General features: G+C 37.4%; 2 protein-coding genes across 3 annotated transcripts in view; both read left to right on the top strand.

Moving 5' to 3' along the window:
- Positions 1-17,377, top strand: part of LOC311297560 (uncharacterized protein) — a 165,799-nt gene that overhangs the window by 65,357 nt on the left and 83,065 nt on the right. The window lies entirely within an intron of this gene.
- On the top strand, positions 10,949-16,738 carry LOC311296781 (NLR family CARD domain-containing protein 3-like). Of its 2 annotated transcripts, XM_084418676.1 has the most exons (11): positions 10,949-11,067; positions 11,311-11,415; positions 11,560-11,661; positions 11,819-11,929; positions 12,396-12,482; positions 13,086-14,840; positions 14,935-15,099; positions 15,212-15,379; positions 15,833-16,006; positions 16,134-16,307; positions 16,456-16,738. In XM_084418676.1, exons 1-11 carry the CDS (start codon positions 11,018-11,020, stop codon positions 16,604-16,606), a joined length of 3,042 nt encoding a protein of 1,013 aa, XP_084274802.1. In that variant the 5' UTR covers positions 10,949-11,017; the 3' UTR covers positions 16,607-16,738. The 2 variants fall into 2 exon arrangements, with proteins under 2 accessions (XP_084274802.1, XP_084274803.1); XM_084418677.1 differs by lacking the exon at positions 12,396-12,482 and having other exon boundaries at positions 10,978-11,067.

Raw genomic sequence — 17,377 nt, 5'->3', positions numbered from 1 at the left:
AATAGTCCAAGTGACTCAGTGGCTCAAGCCAGTTCTGTACTCTCCATTGACAGCTGCGCCGCTACCACTTTGACGCTTAGTCACAAAGAGATTGTAAAACTAATCCAAATGAATTGACCGGTTTAATCCAAATTTTCGGAAAAGACATGATGGCTTTATATGATGACCAGATTGAATTTAGGCTTTTATTCACATAAACAATGATCAGCGAACATAAACAGAAGTTTAACCAAACCTGCTTGATGCGTGAGAACAAACCTCTTGTTTTCACACGTCAAGCGAACATGCTTAAGCTTCCGTTTACAACAACTGATGTGTGAGTTGATGATAAATAAAGTATGTGAATAAAAGCCTAAATTCAATCTGTTCATCATATACAGCGATTAAAATTTTGACTAAACCGCTCAATTCATATGGATTAGTTTTACGATCTCTTTATGAACTTTTTGAAGCGTCAAATTGGTATTTTCATAGCTGTCAATGGAGGGACAGATTTCATCAAAAAGATCTTTGTTTGTGTTCCGAAGATGAATGAAAATCTTTCTGGTTTGGAACGACATGAGGGTGAGTAAATGATGACAGAATTTTTTTGGGTGAACCAACCCTTTAAGCCACCAAACTGAAAATAAGGTGCCTTAATCTTCATGTTTTTGAGCAGTTTCACAGAGAAATAGAGACTGGCTAAACTCATTTATGATGCTGTGACATAACGACTCGTGCTTTGTCACAAACTTGCAAAGGCAAAAATAAAACAGATGAATAATCTTAATATATTATATTAATAATCTTAAATGTCTCTCTTCAACCCTCCTCTAAAAAGGTCTGTTTAGAGTATAATCAGGGATGTAGGACAGAATGAAAAATGAAGAACACTTTGTCAGAGTGTTAGGCGACACAGATACACACACATACAGATGACCTTTGACCTCCAGCTGTGATCCACTATCAACAGGAAACTGCAAAGGTCTTGGCTCCTAAATGAGGTCTTTCATCAGACGGCAGTATTCACGTGTCTGGGGCAGTTACTCCGTTATTCTGTGATGTTGAAATTTTGAGTTGAGAAAGATGGTGTGGATTTTTCATGAGCTTGTATCTCGCCTTGTTTCTGCGTTCAATGTCAGTTATGTTCGTTAATTATCTGCATCTTGTAAGACAGATGATCACATATAGAAAATGAAAAAGGTTACATTTGAAATCTGGAGTAAAAATTTGTGTGTGTAAGAGAGAAAAGGGGTACATGTGGTTGTCTCATTTGAGACTGAGCCAAATGGTTTTCGTTAATTGGCCGTGCAATATCACACAGCTGGGACTGATTAAAACTCTATACCGTGAAGAAAGAGAGAAATTAGGAGAGGAAAGAAAGAGAGAGAGAGATGAGGAGAAGAAAGAGCCAGAGAAGGTCCCAACATGTGCTATGCTCGTGTGCATACTATGAGATGATTGAGTTTAGTTGATCGCTGGCCTTAATATTTATATCTACGAAAGCTACAGAGTAAAAAAAAAAAAAAAAAAACCTTAAAGACTGCTCAGTTTTCTTTTATGTAATTGTCATTATTTACATTATTCGCATTCTGTACTAAAACACAGTAAAATAATGTATTACAATACAATGATGTTTTAAACCCACATAAAAAACTATTTAAATAATGAACACTGGGAGAAATAATGTGCTTAATTGTTATTAAAATTAAATCAGATTGTTAAACGACTCCTAATGGTCCTAGAAATAGCTTTCATAATTTAAGCAAAACATAATTTTTGGGTGAAATATGTTCCAGACACGCAGACAGGTCTTGTGGGACTCATCACCCCAGAAATTGACCAATTTATTTTAAAGTGTTTCATTTGTTGTTTTATTCAGGGTCTGATCAAGAACTTTGACACTGATCGAAGCATTTTGAGCAGTCTTACCAAAAAAGGCAACAAGCTGGGATTCTGAACAGCTGGTTTGTATAACAGTCCGTAGTTGTGTTGCATTTGGAGCTGAACACATTTTCCCTGTATCCCGCTACGCTGCCCTAAAGCGGTCATACAACTCACAGAGACCTGCTGTGGTCACCGGCGCTCTCGCGTCCTGCAACCTGACGGCTCTTACACTAAATGTCAAATCTCTACTGCGCAACAACACTGCTGACCACAGCTTTTCATGCAATCGCAAAAACACCAAGGGAAATTCCCTGTATCTATTCTCCGTCTCCCCATCTCAGTCTGCTTCTGGAATGTGACGGTCCTTCTTCCTAAATCCTTCCCTCTCATGTCATTTACATACTATTCCTTAATCTTCCCAAATCCCTCTCTCACGAAAGTCAGTCGGGAATTTTTCCAGAAGAGGAGGAAAAGCTGTCTCGACTGATATTTTATTACTCTGAGGGAATTATGGAGGGATTAGAGAGGAAATTGATGAGGAACACCACTCTGCAATGTCTTTCTCTCGCTCTCACACTCTCTCTGGAAGTACACCCGTGCTTTGTGTTCATGGATATTTTGATTATGTGGACATGAAGACATGCTTTGAAGATATTTAAGGCTGAGCAATTCATAAACAGTCGATATTCATAAACAGACCCACCTGTGCTTACCCATTCAGATCTAGCCAGACAACCAGCAGAAGAACCGCCCGTTTAGACATCATGTAAAGTTGAGATGTTTAGATGTAGGTTGATCTGAAAGTGAAAGATTATTATTGTGAAATGTTTAAATGTAAAATGACTTTCTTTGCAATAAATGCAACATTATTTGATATTTTGTAATCTAATATAATGCCATTTATCATTTTTAAGTGTAGCTTAAAGGGGACCTATTATGCAAAATTCACTTTTATAAGGTGTTTGAACACAGATGTGTGTCCTCAGTGTCTGTACACAAGCAGCCTGTAATGGTAAAAATCCACCCACTCCTTTTTTATCATCCCCATAAATCATAAACAGTCTCTCCAAACGAGCGCTTCCAGATTTCCCCACACTCTTACGTAAGAATAAGCCCCGCCCACAAGTTCTAGGGTTGGGTATCAAGAACCGGTTCCATTTTAGAACCGGTAACAAATTTCCAAAAACCGGGTATTCGATAAGACGCACGCATTACGATTCCTCTTATCGATTCCTGACTTTGGGACAGTTGCAAATTCGTTATTTCAAAAGTAGGCGCGCGGCAAGCACGTTCATAATAGAAGCGACGTGGGCCGTGGGCGCGACGAGCATGCGGTGCGTGGCGCTCGTTTTTGCAGGCTCGCCTATACCTCGGCGAGATGAAAACATCTCAACTTTTCAGAATGCCGCAAGCGGTGCGCAGGTCATGTGACAAAAAACAACCGACCTTTCTGTAACATCAAAAGCTCGGCCGAACAGCTGATCATAGCTGAACAGGGCGGGTTTTTATTTCTCATCTCCATAAATATATCTAGTAGCCTAGTAAAGCTAATGCAAGGGCTATAAATCAATTAATCCTTTGCTGATACTTCCTCGTCGTCATCATGGAGAGTGCAGTTCATGGTTGCATAGCAACGACAGACGCCACGGAGCGCAAGCGCTTGTGGAAAGAAGGAGAAAGCGGCGCGGCCGTGCTTTTCCATGCATTTTTAGACGTGATATGTGAATGGTCCCTAATTCAGGAATCTTATGTGGCTTAAAATCATTTTTTTTGTTTGTTTAAAATGGAGATCACGATTACATACATCAGACAACTAATCAGAATAACATGTTTAGTCTAATAGTCTATTTTAAAAAAAAAAACCTAGTTTGAATAATTAATTCAAACACTAATTAATTCAGTGTCTCATAAATACTTGTTTAATTAATGATGAATGATTCACCGTTTTTGAACGAATCTCTCGAGTCTTCTTGAATAAATAATTCAATGAAAAAAACAGTCGATTTTTGCCACCTACTGGAGTAATAATGTAATCAACACCTTTATGTGAAGAGACTCCTTTCACTTTAGCCATTTTATTGGTTATTGCTTAAAATTGGCAAGAATAAAAGGTAGAAATATTTATTCTTCAAGTATTTGCCCTTTTTTCTCCCTCCAAAAAATATTGGAATCGGAAACAAGAATCGATAAGAACCGGATTCGATAAGCAGAATCGGAATCGGAATCGCTAAAAATGAAACGATACCCAACCCTACCCGCAACTGGTGACGATCTGTCCTATTAGCATAGATCCCGCCCAGAGTAAACCACAGCAGTCGCCATTACTGTTGTCTGCACCAATGTCTGCGCCAAAAACATTACAAATGTTCTGTTATTGGATGAACCAGCGAACAAAAGAGTCTGAATAGAGAGGCATCTGAGCCACTGAGGACACTGTGGTTGAATTTCATTTATGAAGGAAATGTGCAGAAGAAATAATTTTACACCGCATTGCTTCACAAACGAGGGTCAGTTCAGCGCTTGATTTGCACAAAAGTTGTTTCTGAAAGATTTTTAGATAGTACATGCTAGTCGATGAGTTGAATCAACTTAACTCCACAACAACTACATGAATTTATCCACTAACCAAAACACCAGTTGCATTCTAAAAGTTGCAACTTCTTCCTGAGTCTCTCCATCAGTGTCCAACTGAGGTTCGAACATATAAAGCTGAACATCACTACTGACAGTTGCTGACATTTTGGCTGCGTGAGATTCTCCAGTTTTGTTGTTAACCGGAGTATCTGAAGCATGAGCTGTAAAGGCTCCACCCTCTTCTGGACAGCAGCTCATTTGCATTTAAAGGGACACACACAAAAACTGTGTGTTTTTGCTCACACCCAAATAGGGGCCAAATTTGACAAGCTATAAATGATCTGTGAGGTATTTTGAGCTGAAAATTCACAGACAAATTCTGGGACACCAGAGACTAAGATGTTCTTATCTTGTGAAAAGGGGTATATTATGTCCCCTTTAAGTGTCTAACTACATTTTAAGGTTTAGTACAATGGCACAAACCTTTGCTTAAACTTTGTCGAATCAAGCGATGAGATCTTCCTTGGAAGATCGTATTGAAGCACTTTAGCACCTTTTAAACACGTTTCAGACGAACCGATAAAAAGTGCACTTCGACTTCTGGAAAATACGTACAGCTCCAATCATTTTGGAACTCATAGTTTTGAAAGAAAACTTGCCATTTTTGTGTTGCATCAGACACTCAATGGTTTGCCGTCTGAGGCTACTAGTACTCACCTGGCTGGAGTAATATATGAAGCAAAAGGTGAAAAGAACATTCATCACACAGACGGGATGTTTTCCTCTTAACAGGAAGTTCTTACACTTAAAAGTTCCTTTGGAATGTCAAAGGTCAGTCTGCTCACTCGGCCAGGACTTCCACTCCTGTCAACAGATTTAGATATTTGAGGAGAGAGATTATAAGAGTCAGAACCAGAAACAAAGTAATCAAATTCCGTTGAAAGTTGGAGTGAGCAACATATGTGCCAAGAACTCAAACTAGAGAGATGATCACAGCTCTCTCCACTGAGATTAAATGGGGATTCAGTTTTTCACATAACGCAAAAGACAACACAGAGTAGTGTGTGTCACAGTGGTATATCTGGCATTCTCCTCTCTTCTCTAATCAACACATTTTGCATGTGACCACTGAAAATCAGCAGGTCGTACAGGACACAACAGAGCAGGCAAGTGTGTGTGTGTGTGTGTGTGTGTGTGTGTGTGTGTGTGTGTGTGTGTGTGTGTGTGTGTTAAAAAAAAAACAAATAATGCACATCTATATCTACAGTTACCTATATGCCTTCCACAAATTCAGAAAAACATGTTTCTGCTCTTGTTGTGAATGATTAAAAGAAAGAAATGTTTGTCTGATGTGTCATCAAAGTGTATTTTAACTTGCTTTAGAAGGCCAATCACTTTTCTTTCAGAAATTGTTGTCTTAATTTACCAATTTAAATGACCAACTCACATAGACTTTTCGTCATTCAATACATTTCTAAATGTACATCTCTTGCTCGAAAATATGTCAACTGAAGAAAAATGAGTTGCAAATGCTGTTTAATGTTGACTATAAAGTCACAAGGCCTACAGAATGAGCACTGCAACAAAATAAATCAGTCTTGTTTTTGGCATAAATATGCAAACATGCATAAAACAAGATACATTTACTTGAGAAGGATATTATGTTGTTTACCAAAAATAATTTGATACGGTTTTGCTAAAAAATGTATAATGAATACATATTTGCCTGTAGGATCAGAAAAATAAACTTAATTCAAAGGGAAAACAGCTTTATTTGTCTGAACCCATAGGCAAACATTAGTTTTTCTTGTTTTAAGCATAAACCTCATTAAAGGTTGTATCAGCAAAAAAACGCGTCTCTGTAGGCAGCCTAGGCTCTGAGATCTGCACACAAAAACAGTTGGTTTCACCACCACTCAAACCCAAAATAAATAGTGTTCCAACCAATCACAGACAGGGGTGGGTGTTGTGAGGTTTTGCGCTCGAGCACGGCTGTCTATGACGGCTGCAAGCGAAAACCTCACAACACCCACCCCTGACGCGGTTTTTTGACGGCATGCTTATGGGGCGGGCAGCTAGCGGATCGTTAGGAAAGATTAGATGAATGTGATCATTTATGTTTGGGCCTTAAATCACTGATACAACCTTTAAATTGATCTAAAAACAAGATTTAATATCTCATGTCAGTTGTCTTCAATTAATTTTTTTAAGTGAAGGATATGTACCTCTGATAACATCAAAGGTCATCAAACCTATGAATCCCATCATTACAAAGATGAATTCAAGCTCATTTCCTGTTCTGGCGGTGAAGATGCTTGTTTATTTGTGTATGAATTGTTTGGTGTTATAAAAGTTGGACTGACATTCTGCAGGAGTGAATGTGGACAAAATACAGCTCTCAGCCAGCACATGATAGCCTACTGTAGTTAACACACTAACAGTGGACACAGTACATCAGCTCACACACACACACACACACACACACAAATATAGACACTCATTTTGGCTGCACTCTTCATTTGTAATGACTGACCTGCTGTTCCCCACATTTATGGATTATGCAAATGTTTATCAAATTGGCTGGTTTAAAAAGGAGGAAAATCAAACGTTCATCCACCTGATCTCTCCTTGTCACGGCACATTCCAGCACGCCTGGCTGCTCGTTGGTTCTAAAAGGATTACGGTTCTGCAGGGGAGAACCGCAGGGCGCTGCAGTGACCTGTGGAGAGATGAATTTGAGTGTGATGGGCTTCAGGAGGATTTCTCAAAGGGCACAAATGTTTCCTCTTAATTTGGGTTTTAATAGAGGTTTATAAATTATACTTAAAGGACAAAACATGTAATTTAAGATCACATTTTATAGCTGTATAAATAATTGCTTAGAATCCGAAAATGTAATTGAATTATAAAAAAATATATAATTGTATTCAAATTATATATATATATATATATATAATTATTAATATATATATATATATTTGCTGTAGCAGTGAAATAATTTGTTACCCTTTTCTGGAAATACATCTGCATTTAATAATGACACCCTTACTAGAAGCTTATTTGCATTAACATGCTGGGAAATTCTGAGAGAATTATTACATCATTCAAATGATCTCATGCCTCTTGTCATAAAGATGATGAATATGGACATCTGAAGAAAACAGCGCAATAAACATACAGGTAGGAGCCACGCGACTGCTGTGTAAAATTCAAATGAGTAGCCTGATAATAAAATAACCGGAAAACTGATTAACCAAAATGACTGTCTGTAATCCAGAAAACTAGACTGCACAGGAGGGAAAATACAACAGACATATTACACACTGTAAACATAAACTAAAAAAAGTGTTAAGGCCCGTTTACACCAAGGACACAAAGATAACGATAAAGATATAGTTCTAAAAATCATTCTCAATATTAAAGAATAGCAGAGTCCACACTACAACTATAACGATAACGGCACAGAGAAACAAAATTCGGAACTTGGAATCACTTTCAGAACGATTCCATCCAGATGATGAATGATGAAAACGAACAGCCAATCACAATCCATCCTGCTGTAATGAGCTCGCGACGAGCGGCAGACAAGCACGCGCTTAGAATAAACACAACCATATCATCCGCTGTTGTGTACGCTAAAGTTATCATTATTCACCTTATTTTGCAACGCGGAAGTAAATACGATGACGTACTTCATTTTAACGTGTTAGCAGAGAAAGTCTAATAAGGGGAGAAGTGCCACTCAATAAACTTCCGGTTGCAGTTCCACTCTTGTTCCATATGAGGGCGCTCACAGGACAAGGATATAATTTTTTGTCTAGTAATTTGAATGTTGTTTTCGAAAGGGGATGCAAAGAAATTACACATTGCTTGGTGTTAGATTTTTTAGAGTCACTTATTTGCTTTAAAAAGTCTTTAAAAATGTCAATGACGTCATACACATCGTACGACCAGAGATACTGCTTCACGGCAATCCTTCAGTCACTTTGGTGCTTTCGCGCTCTGCACTTTCTTTTCTCTCGAGGCATCGACAACACAGCTGACACAGGTAAATACACGTGCTAGACGAGTTTTTGTTTTGTTTGTTTCTGGTCCCGCTTCGGATGCCACGATGCCATCAAGCGGTATCTCTGGTCGTAATCAGTCCTTTACTGACCAGTCAGCGTTCATTAGCAGAATGCTAGCGTGTTATGGGCAACAACAACTCAACCTGTAAGAAATCGAAAGGACATAAGTACTCGTTCATTCAACTTTCGACCTATAACCCATGTTGAACTTGCAAAACCTACAATCAAATCTGAGATTTCTCAACGGCAATCGGGTGAAAGAGACAAATTTAGCCGTCTAGCCCCATTGACTCCCATTCATTTTGCACTCATGACGAGCGCACCCAGTGGAACTCTGACTGGAACTACAACCAATAGGACTTAATAGGGCGTTGGAGTGAACAGGCTTTCCGTAGACGGGCTTTGGTGTTAGACTTCCGTTTCGCTATATGCCGATGAGCTTCTTGCAGTGCAGATCATAGGGTGCCCACATTCATTTCTGGTGCGTGGATTATGGTAAAAACTAATATTTTGCAGGTATTTTTTATGCTTGAACCAGCTATTATGGCACACACTAACTGTGCAAAGGACGCCAGTCTGTCTGTAGTCCATATTAAAAGATAGCTAGCCAGTCAAAACTACGGATTCACATTACAACTAAGCGGAAGTGGCTTACCAGAAATCTAACACATTATAATAAAAAAATGGTGGCGCCCGCTCTTGCGGTGAAAAATAAGGTGGATAGTTAGGCAGGCATAACTTTGTTGGTGTAAACGGGGGTATCTTAGTATACAACATATTCAAAACCCTTTTTTCCAGTTTTATTACAAAAACACATCGAAGTATATTGATCTTAACTTATTTGTTAATGATGACTGTGTGTGTTTGTAGGCCTACGTTTCATACCTGAATAATCAGCTGGGGTTTGAAACTTTCTAAGTAAAATCGACTGAAGAGTTTCGTAGGCCTACATGAAAACAGCTGAAGGGAGACAGTGTGAATTATGATTTTTTTTAAAGCAAAACACTGCTGTGCAATAACTACTATCACAACAACAAATGATGTAAAGCTATCCGGACATTATAGCGTCATTACCAGGTAAACTTGCGTGCCACAAACGTCCTTCAAATGCGAAACAGCGCCACCAAAGCTCGCAGAATAAATTACGGCAAAAATCTATCAAAACAACACACTGTGACTAAGCAGTCTCGGAAAATTCATATGATAAGTATTCACAGAGGTCTACCCTCTATCTAGATCTTACTGAAGTGTGGCTGATTATCTTTTATGATAACATGATATAAAATCTGTCTAGACCTTCATGAGCAAATGCCTTTTTTTATCGTTTTTTATTTTATTTTATTTTTTTACAAGTTTTGTTTGGTAAACACAATGTTCAAACAAAATAGTTACATTTTTCAACATTGAAAAAAGCTCATGAACCCGTCTCTTTCAGGTTTAGAGGGGAGTAGGCTAAATCATAAAGATTATGTTCACAATAAATCAGTTTTAAGATAAATTAAGAGAATGCTGCTAAAACATCTATTAAAAAATAAATCAAATAGAATAATCAGAAGACGAACAAAAATAATCAAACTAGTTTAATACTGTGTATAGTCTACACATAGCTATATGGCCGGTTTTACAGACAAGGCTTAAGCTAGTCCCAGCATGTTTGAGCTGTCTTCACTGAAAACAACTTGCACTGATATATCTTAAAATATGTCAGTGCCATTGTTTTGTCTCAGGATGCACACCAGTAATGTTTTTTTCTGAGGCACGTTTTAAAAAATCTACTTAAATGTCCTTATTGAAGCAAGGCCTAATCCTGGCTTAATCTAAGCCCTGTCTGTAAAACCATGCCATAATGTTTTATAGCATGGTTATCAATCAAACTTAACTGTATTGTGGTGCAAATTCATCTGTCACTTGGTAATGTATTGTAGCCCAGTATCTGCTCCATCTGTAGGCTGATGAATCACTAACCTGTCAGTTTTTTTAATAGATTATTTAGCTCCGCCTTCACAGGTAAGCAAAAAGGAAAAAGGAAAACACAATCATTCTGTTGTTTCATGAGGAAACAGTGAGTGGAATCCAGAGCACAAACTGCACAGACTGAGAGAAGAATGTTTGAGAACCTAGGCAGGATACATTCTTTTGAGTTATAAAGAATTAAATACATTTGATGCTGCAAAATCTCAAGTTATTCTAGTTATATTATTTTTTAGAATGTATTTGAGTGTTATAAAAAGCAAACTCTACACTTCCACTGCAATCATGTTCTAATTCATCATCATAAAATTTGTATATTTATGTTCAGTCAGCCAAACAAAAATCCTTACATAGCCTGAAAGCATGTGAAGTGACTAAACCAGGAAGGTACTTTACCGACATCTCATGAACCAGTTAAACCAGCTTCTGGAGGCAGTTTTAGTCATGTCCTTTGTTTTTCTTCCTCATTCGCTCTTTTTCGTTTGACAGTGATGGACACAGAATTCAGAATAAATCTGTTCAGCAGTTAGGGAAACATAATGAATGCTGAAGAAGACACTAATCACAACACTTGTGATGGAGAGAAAAGGTGAGCAAAATATTTTTGAAGTTTAAAGTTGTATTTGTTCAAAATTGTACAGATCAAAGCAAATTCAGTTAAAACAGCTCAGTTTAGAGTTTAAATCATACTGCTTATAACCTAACATAGCTAAATATATTTTAAAAATGTACCTTTTTATTACAAAAGCCATTGTCCCTCTTAATATAATTTGAGTGAAAGCGATGCTGACTTGCTTTGAACTATGAAGATGGATTGTGTTGTTTCTGACAGTGTTCAGCGAGAAAGACCACATTCACCTGATCCCAGTGTTTTGTCCCTGAAAAGCGACAAATCAATGAAAATGCCAATTCAGTTCAAAGATGGATTTGATCAAAGGTGCATATAGTATATGTTTTATGTAACTATTAATATGGTTGCTTGCAACTGATTTTTCTTCCATTTTGATGCCATTGAGATGTTTGCTAGAATTTTTTTTTTTTTTTTAACTATGGTGAGATGGATTATGATTTTTTTTTTCAGTACGAAGGAAAGAACACATTCGACAAATCCCAGTGTTTTGTCCCTGAAAAGCGACAAATCAATGAAAATGCCAATTCAGTTCAAAGATGGATTTGATCAAAGGTACATACAGTGCATCTTTAATGTGAGATAACTTACATTACCTATTATTTTGGTACTGTAGTGAAGTAGATACAAACAAAAAATTGCAACTGATTTTCCTTAAATTTTAATGTTATTGAGATGTTTGCTAGAAAATAGTATTATGTTTTTTTTTCAGTACTAAGGAAAGATCACATTCGACAGATCCCAGTGTTTTGTCCCTGAAAAGTGACAAATCAATGAAAATGCCAATTCAGTTCAAAGATGCAGATTCTCTGTTTGATCAAAGGTAAATCTACTTACCTTCATGTTTGCACCGGGTATAGCAGTGATAATTGTATCCATCTAGCAATAAAGAAAATGTTGTTAAAGTTTTTCCTCAACTCTTTACACACTAAAACTGATTCTATGGATCTCAAACTAATACTTATGTTCTCAAATCAAAGGAATATTTCAAAACTACAAATAATCTTTTTTTCCTCTGCCAAACCTCTTTTAATTAAGCACGTGTTTAACCACATTCTCTTTCAGGAAAAAAATAGCTCTGAATATAAACATAACAACATGAACTCAAATAACACATTCTCCACTAAGTAGCAAAACTGTTTTTGTGAAAATTAGGCAAACATTTGGTTTTGATAGAAGAAAAAGTTTTTTTTGAGTGAAGCATTTGGTTTTGAAATAATTCTTTTTTAATGATATGCATTTAAGTGATGGGGAGTAAACTGCAATAAAGTTTATTTTGTCTTTTTTAGTTCCCTGGAGAAATCACATTTACCTGATTCCAGTGAAGTACAGATCCCAATTCAATCGAGAGATGAAACAAATTTACCACACCAAAGGTCTTGTTTCACAGTACATCAGTTCACCTGTTAGTGTTGATTTAAGCTAGAGAAGTGCACTTATTGTGCTTCATAGTTCAGAGACGGGGTTCTAATGTCTCACCATGTCAAACGCAGTGAATAAGGAGGAGTACAGATGATCTGCTTTTAACTCTCACCAGCTGCAGGGTTTCAGCAAGACAGCAGATCATCTCAGACTTACTTATTGATCAGTGACAAGTTGCCTTCATGTTTATCTCAGTTCCTCTCAGCTGATCTGAAATAACACATAATAAACAACAGTGAAAACTGGAGAGCAGTTAATCCAAATTCTTTGAATAGATTTGTGTAAGGAACAAACTACAATTTAGGTTAATTTTCAATTAATATCTTGTCTATGACATTAATCAGTGCAACTTTATATACATGTTGTTACAAACCCACTTAGACAAAATATAAAAGCCACAGCCTTCACTATTTGAAAAGCAATAAATAACTTAACATTGCTTGAATATTACAGTTTCAAGTTTACTCTCAAGTATATACAGAACACATGCATTTTCTAACAATGAGAAAGTCTTTGTGGTTTTATTATTTGCTTATGAAAAGACTTGTTCTTTACAGACATAACCAGCAAACACATGATCCAGAGATCTACCAAAGATTAAAATCTTACATCAGAATGAAACATCAGTATGTTTTTGAGGGATTGGGAAAGCAGGAAAACCCAACACTACTAAATGAGATCTACACAGAGGTTTACATCATAGAGGGAGAAACTGGAGAGATCAGTAATAAACATGAGCTTACAATGATAGAAAAAACATTAAAGAATGCAGAAGGAGCGACAATACCGATCAAATGCAGTGACATCTTTAGACCTTTACCTGGACAAGACAAACCCATCAGAACTGTGCTGACAACGGGCGTCGCTGGCATTGGAAAAACAGTCTCTGTGCAGAAGTTCATCCTGGACTGGGCTGAAGAGAAAGAGAATCAGGACGTCCAGCTCATATTTCCACTTCCTTTCAGAGAGATCAATTTGATGAAGGACAAAAAGTTCAGTTTAGTTGGTCTTCTTCAAACCTTCTTTATGGGAGAGATAAGTTTACATATGATTCAAAATTCCTCTGTAGTTTTCATATTTGATGGTCTGGATGAGTGCCGTCTTCCCTTAAACTTTCACACCAATGAGATTCTACGGGATCAGACCAAAGAGACCTCAGTGGACGTGCTGCTGACGAACCTCATTGTGGGGAATCTGCTTCCCTCTGCTCTCATCTGGATCACCTCCAGACCAGCAGCAGCCGATCTCGTCCCCTCTGAGTGTGTCCATCGAGTGACAGAGGTACGAGGCTTCAATGAGCTACAAAAGGAGGAATACTTCAGGAAGAGAATCAGTGATCAGAGTCTGGCCAATACAATCATCACACACCTGAAGTCATCAAGGAGCCTCTACATCATGTGCCACATCCCAGTGTTCTGCTGGATCTCAGCCACTGTTCTGGAGAAGATGTTGAGCGAAGCAGAGAGTGGAGAGATTCCCAAAACTCTCACTCAAATGTACACACACTTCCTGATGGCACAAATTAGCATCAAAAACACAAAGTATACTGAGAAGGAGGACAAAGATAAAGAGATGATCTTCAAACTAGGGAAACTGGCATATGAACAACTGGAAAGAGGCAATGTGATCTTCTATGAAGAAGACCTGAGAGAGTGTGGCATTGATGTGACAGAAGCATCAGTGTACTCAGGATTGTGCACTCAGATCTTCAGAAAGGAGTTTGGCTGGTATCAGGGGAAAGTCTTCTGCTTTGTTCATCTGAGTATTCAGGAACATCTAGCGGCTCTATATGTGCACCTCTCCTTCCACAACAGCAGCAAAAACGTGCTTGAAGCCCATGAATCTGAAAAGCCTGTGACAATGTTCAGCTTACACAAGTGTGCTGTCAAAAAAGCCTTGGAGAGCAGAAATGGACATCTCGATCTTTTCCTTCGCTTCCTCGTGGGACTTTCACTGGAGTCGAATCACAGCCTTCTAGAAGGGCTTTTGTTGAAGAAGACAGACAGCTCCCTGGAAAGAGACCAAACCATTGAGTATCTCAAGCAAGAAACCAAAAAACAGTTTTGTCCAAATGATTGTCTCGTTCTGTTCCACTGTTTAAATGAACTAAATGATTATTCTTTGATTGAGGAATTACAAAGCTTCATGAACTGTGGAAAACAAAACATTCCCCCAGATCTCTGGCCAGCTCTGATGTATATTTTAACGACATCAGATGAAAAAACTGAAGAGTTTATACTTCAAAAATATGGCAGATCAGATGACACCATAGAACGGCTGCATCCTGTGATCAAGTTATCCACAAAGGCCCGGTGAGCAGTTTTATTTTGTATTTTTTTAATGTATGTCTGTACAGAATTATTCATATACAAAGAAATAAAAATATATGTATTTGTATTTTGTCAGGTTGAATGACAGTAATATCACAGATAAAGGATGTGCACTTCTGACTGCAGTTCTTACATCACAATCCAATGTGAGAGAGCTGGACCTGAGCAACAACAACTTGCAGGACTCAGGAGTAGAAATACTCTGTCTTGGAGTTAACAGAGCACCCCAAGGACCATCACTGTACGCTAAGATTAATTTAAGAGAAATATTGGAATATTATTACCTTAAAAATTATACTGTGTTATACTGTATATTGCGTTTACACAATTTAATAAATTGTTTCTCATATCAGAATAAAGGAAATTGAAAGAAAGAAGCACAAGACAGTTTTAGCACCAAGATGTGGTTCACATAGCCAGCATAAAAGCCTGCATAAACATGGGAACAAAAAATATGAGTTTCATTCGACTCACAGCACTGCTGGACTACAGGACACAGAGTGCAGCCTGGAATCTCTGAAGTAAGTTCTCTATGGCCGGTTGCATAACGGTCTAACAAGTAAGCCAACTAATTATGTTCTTTAAGACCGGTCATAACTTTATTAAGTCAGTTACACAGAAATGTAGATTGGTCTAGATTTGAATCTGAAAAATAAGACTGTTTATTGCTTTGTTAACTGCTCGCTAGTCAGACTAGTTCTTAAGACACACCCTGCGTCTGAATATGCCTCCCTCCATTTTTTACAGAATACTTACAATCATACTATATAGAACATACTTTTTAATGGTTGAGAAGCAAGCTTTAGTCAAAATTTAGTACCTACTATACAGTATGTACAGTATGTAATTTCTACCACAAATTTTTAACAAAACATTGACATTTATATGGCACAAATATATTCATGTAGGACCTGTAATTAAATTGTATATGTAATGTCTTGAGGTGTCAAACGTATTACCTCTTCTCATCATAGTCTGAAGAACTGTGGAGTAACAGATGCAGGCTGTGTTTTCCTGAGCTCAGCTTTGAGTTTAAACCCTTCTCATCTGAAAGTGCTGGACCTGAGCAGGAATAACATAGGAGACCCAGGAGTGAAATATCTCTGTGCTGCTCTGGAGAAAGTTCAGTGTGCATTGGAAACGCTAAAGTGAGTTATAACACAATTTTATATAAAGAGTTAATAACAGGAGTCTTCCAAATGGTATTGTCTTTAATAATGTCAATATTAAATTATATTTAATTATATTAAAAATTTATATAAAAAAAAAAATCAGGTTGGACAAATGTGGAATGACAGAGAAAAGTTGCACTGCTCTGGCTTCCGCTCTCAGCTCAAATACCTCCAATCTGACAGAGCTCGATCTGAGTATTAATGATTTACGAGACTCAGGTGTGAAGAAGCTCTGTGTCGGACTGGAGGATCCTCACTGTAAACTAGAGAAGCTGAGGTAAACGTCTGGAAACTTATTACTTGCATTACTTTGGAAAACTTGTGAACTTGGATTCAAAAACTATTCAAATCTGATTAAGCATCTCTTAAACTAAAAAGTAATGTACCACTGACCTGTGCTTACAAATCCACTCTGCTTTCTTCAGGTTGTCCAACTGTAATGTTACACATGAAGGTGTGACGGCACTGACCGAAGCTCTGAAATCAAATCCATCCCACCTGAAAGAGATCGATCTGCTTGAGAATGATCTGGAAGAGTCAGACTTGAATGTGATCTCCATGGACAAGTCATCATAAAACACACAAAAAAAAACAACCCTAACACAAATCTTAGCAAAGCTTTGATCATTTTGATAAACTGTAGTCTGAATCATATTACACATGTGTATATATGTATATACAATTTATTTAATAAAAATCAAGTATACCATTGACAAACTATTTATTACATTTTATGATCTACACACATAATAACATAATTTATGGTCATATAAGTACCAAAGGAGTAGTAGAAACTGTGACAATGACAATGACAACTAATTTACCTGGTTTTATGTGCTACCACTTGCAATTTTCGGGCCAGTGGGAGCCAGGGCTAACAACGTGCTGGGCGGGGCCAATATCCTTGGACGTTAAAGGGTTAGTATAAAGATATTTTTGATGAAACCTGAGAGCCATAACCACTTTCAAGGCCCAGAAAGATAGCAAAAACTTAATTATAATAGTCCATTTGACTACAATGGTTCAACCTTAATTTTATGAAGTGACGAGAATACTTTTTGCACGTACCTATTTACATAAGGGCTTGCATTGTGCATCCTCATATTGCTGACTGTCACTGTACTATCAAGTTTACAGTGAATGGATTTTTCAGACTATAAAGGTAAGAAATAAACGACCATGCTTAACGATGATAACCATGCATGGCATTTGTGTTTAACAATTTTTTTTTTCACCTTTAACTTATCTGTAAACAATATAAACTTGTGTGCATTTATGCATACCTGAAAAAACAGCTGTAATGCTTTTAAATGCCTTTATGAGCTTTGAAACTTTCTGAGGTCAAAT

Source organism: Rutilus rutilus (genome assembly GCF_951802725.1).
Source record: "Rutilus rutilus genome assembly, chromosome: 9".
Lineage (NCBI taxonomy): Eukaryota > Metazoa > Chordata > Actinopteri > Cypriniformes > Leuciscidae > Rutilus > Rutilus rutilus.
Note: the sequence above shows the minus strand (reverse complement) of the source record. Positions and strands in the feature narration are given on the sequence as shown.

Coding starts and splice junctions, on each gene's coding strand:
- LOC311296781 (XM_084418676.1), top strand. CDS start 11,018: ATGAATGCTGAAGAAGACACTAATCACAACACTTGTGATGGAGAGAAA. Junction 11,416..11,559: donor AAAGATGGATTTGATCAAAG/GTGCATATAGTA, acceptor TTTTTTTTTCAG/TACGAAGGAAAGAACACATT. Junction 16,308..16,455: donor TGTAAACTAGAGAAGCTGAG/GTAAACGTCTGG, acceptor TGCTTTCTTCAG/GTTGTCCAACTGTAATGTTA.